Source organism: Trypanosoma grayi (genome assembly GCF_000691245.1).
Source record: "Trypanosoma grayi strain ANR4 Tgr_1599_V1, whole genome shotgun sequence".
Lineage (NCBI taxonomy): Eukaryota > Euglenozoa > Kinetoplastea > Trypanosomatida > Trypanosomatidae > Trypanosoma > Trypanosoma grayi.
In genome coordinates, this window is record NW_008827217.1 from 1 (window position 1) to 2,694 (window position 2,694).

Genomic DNA, 2,694 nt, shown 5'->3' on the forward strand with positions numbered 1-2,694 from the left:
GCGGAGAATACGGCGGAGGTGATGCAGCAGACAGTCGCCGCTATTGAGGAGTTCATCGAAGCGCGTGACGCGTTGGGGCGGTGGATCGATGAGAGGGAGAGCGGCGCCGGCGGTGATGAGCGCTACTACAGCAGCCGCAACGCAAATGAGGAGGAGGAGGAGGAGGACACCGCGGTGGAGCTGGTGGGGGTTCTCTGGCGAAGCGCCTTCTTCTGGGTGGCGGTACTCGACTACATCGAGGCGCTGTCGCTCAGCAGCGCTAAGGTGAACGCCTTTGCGCTGCGGCCAAAGTACGAGCAGGCACTAATGCAGCTCCTCAACTCCGTTGCCGTGCCGCGATTCGCCGGCAATTGGCAGCAAGCACCTCTTGCGCCTGCTCCTTCTGCCACTAGTGAGGCGGCCCCCGCGGCTGTGCCGAGTGATAATGATGTCAATGGTCAGCCAACAGACAATGGCGCCTCGGCCCTAACAACAGCGAGTGATGTGGGTCCGTCCACCACCATCGCTACTACTACCGCGACTAATGCTGCTGGACGTGGACGTGGACGTGGCAGCAACGACGAGACGGATTCGGCACGTGCGGACAGAGTGACGCGGCTGCTTGCCGACCTCGCGGCGCTGACGAACTGCCCCACCGATAATCCTGACGCCGCCGGCATCAACCCAACATTCTACGCGATGGTACATGCGCGGCTGAACGTACTGGCGGCGTGTGACCGCCTCGACCGCTTTAGCGCCACTGCCGCTGTTGCCCCGCCGCCGTTGACGCCGTCACTGCAGGCGCTGCAAGCACAGCGTGACGCCATTGCGGCGTCCCGCCAGCGTCGGGAGATGGAGCGTGAGAACCGTGACGACATTGGCGTGCCACTAGACTTTGTGCCGAACGAGGCGTACATGCGTGCCGCGCTGGAGAAACAGAACGACACACTGGGCGAGGACGAGGAGCTCTTCAAGGACGAGATTGTGGATTACTACAAGCGCCACCCGCAGCCAACAGCACCGGGACGGCGCGGGAATGCGCCACAGGACGCGCGGAAGGGTGCGGCACCAGCGGAGGAGCCTGTGGCGCTTGTGAAGCCGCACCGCTTCTGCAAGGTGAAGACAGGCTACACGTGGACGCAGTACAACCGCACACACTACGACTCCCGCACGAATCCGCCGCCACGCAGTGTGCTGTGGTACGAGTTCACACTCTTCTACCCCGCCTTGGCAAACACGACGCGCGACATGAGCCGCATCTACCACATCGAGGACACACCAAAAGGACCAAACGGCGACTATTGCATTCTTGTCTTTTCTGTGGGGCCGCCGTACGCAGATGTCGCGTATCAAATTGTGCGGAAGCAGTGGGACACACGCCCTGGTGGCGTTCGGGCGAGCTTCGACAGCAGCGGCACCTACCGCCTGTTCTTCCGCTTCACTAACAGCAACTATCGGCGCTAACACTGCCACAATGACGCGCAACGACATTCACACACACACACACACACACACACAGAGAGAAAGAGAGAGAGAGAGAGAGAGAGAGAGAGAGAGAGAGGTAAGGACATACACACATGAACGGTTAACAGGCGTGTGGTGGCTGAAACCAAGAGTTACATGTATGCTTTTTGGTGCCACCTCACAGAGAGAGGGAGAGAGAGAGAGAGAGAAAGGGAGGGCGAGTGAGGGCTATGACAGTCGCTGTGCTCTTTTACCACTGAAGGTTTTGCTTCTCACTGGTGCTGTAAGCTCTTCTCGTTACAACTTTCTCGTTCCTTGTGTGCGCCCCTCCACCGTGGCCCTAGATACCACCTTAGTATCTATATAGTTCGCGTATAGTCTGTGGTGTGTGGCTGTTGGTTCTGTTGCAGGACCCGCGGAAAATGACCATTCTGCACAACCCAGGTGTGCCGCGCGTCCTCAATCGCATCAGCCCGCAGCGCCTTGAGCTGACGCTCGCGCTTATCAAGGAGCGCAAGAAGAAGCTGCGCTACCTTGGCAGCTACCTGCAGCACTACAACGACCGCATGTTCCTCTACAATGCCATGGGCGGACTGAAGGGCACCAAGTTCATCGTTGAGCGCCACCACCACCGTGCGCAGTTCTGCCACCCGACGCTGCACAACGAGCGTTTCGACGTGCGCACCGTCAAGCTGAAGGGCTCGCAGTTTGACCAGCTTGGCAACTTCACCCGCTCCACGTGGGACTGCTCCATCGCCTCGACGAACCTCTTCCAGGACTCGACGTTCCGCCGCCACCTCACCGCCATTCACAGGGATGAGGCCATAGCGCTCCTCGAGGGGTGGGGTGTGAAGTACGTGCTGCTCGACGAGGTACGAAAGCCGTCGGTGCAGGATAGCATTTACGTGCGGCACAAGTTGTACGCGCATAAATTCCCATATATCCCCAACCCCGTCACAAACGCGTACTATGGCGATGCCGATTGGAAGTGGAAGGGGAATGATAAGATCGAATACGCCGACTACGGTGCGGCGACGAAGGACGAGCGGAACACGTTTCAAAGCCTGTGGACGGCTGCCGTCAGGGAATCTAAACGCGTGCCCACCAGAGCAGCAGTAGCGGCGGCGGCGGCGACGCCAAAGAAGTAGTAATGTTTTGTGTGCCTGTGATAAAGTGCAGCAATCTGGTGGGGGAACTAGTGGCGGTGGCTGGTGCTGAAGGAGGAAGTGAGAAGTGTGGGCATTTGAGGGG

General features: G+C 59.3%; 2 protein-coding genes across 2 annotated transcripts; both read left to right on the top strand.

Annotated features, from left to right (window-relative positions):
- Positions 1–21: 21 nt before the first annotated feature.
- On the top strand, positions 22–1,443 carry DQ04_15991000 (hypothetical protein; the record flags this gene model as incomplete). Its single annotated transcript, XM_009317402.1, has 1 exon — positions 22–1,443. One exon carries the CDS (start codon positions 22–24, stop codon positions 1,441–1,443), a length of 1,422 nt encoding a protein of 473 aa, XP_009315677.1.
- Positions 1,444–1,865: 422 nt separating this feature from the next.
- DQ04_15991010 (hypothetical protein) lies at positions 1,866–2,591 on the top strand (the record flags this gene model as incomplete). The annotated part of the gene is made up of 1 exon (XM_009317403.1): positions 1,866–2,591. The coding sequence occupies one exon, from the start codon at positions 1,866–1,868 to the stop codon at positions 2,589–2,591; it is 726 nt and encodes a 241-aa protein (XP_009315678.1).
- Between the last annotated feature and the right edge of the window lie 103 nt (positions 2,592–2,694).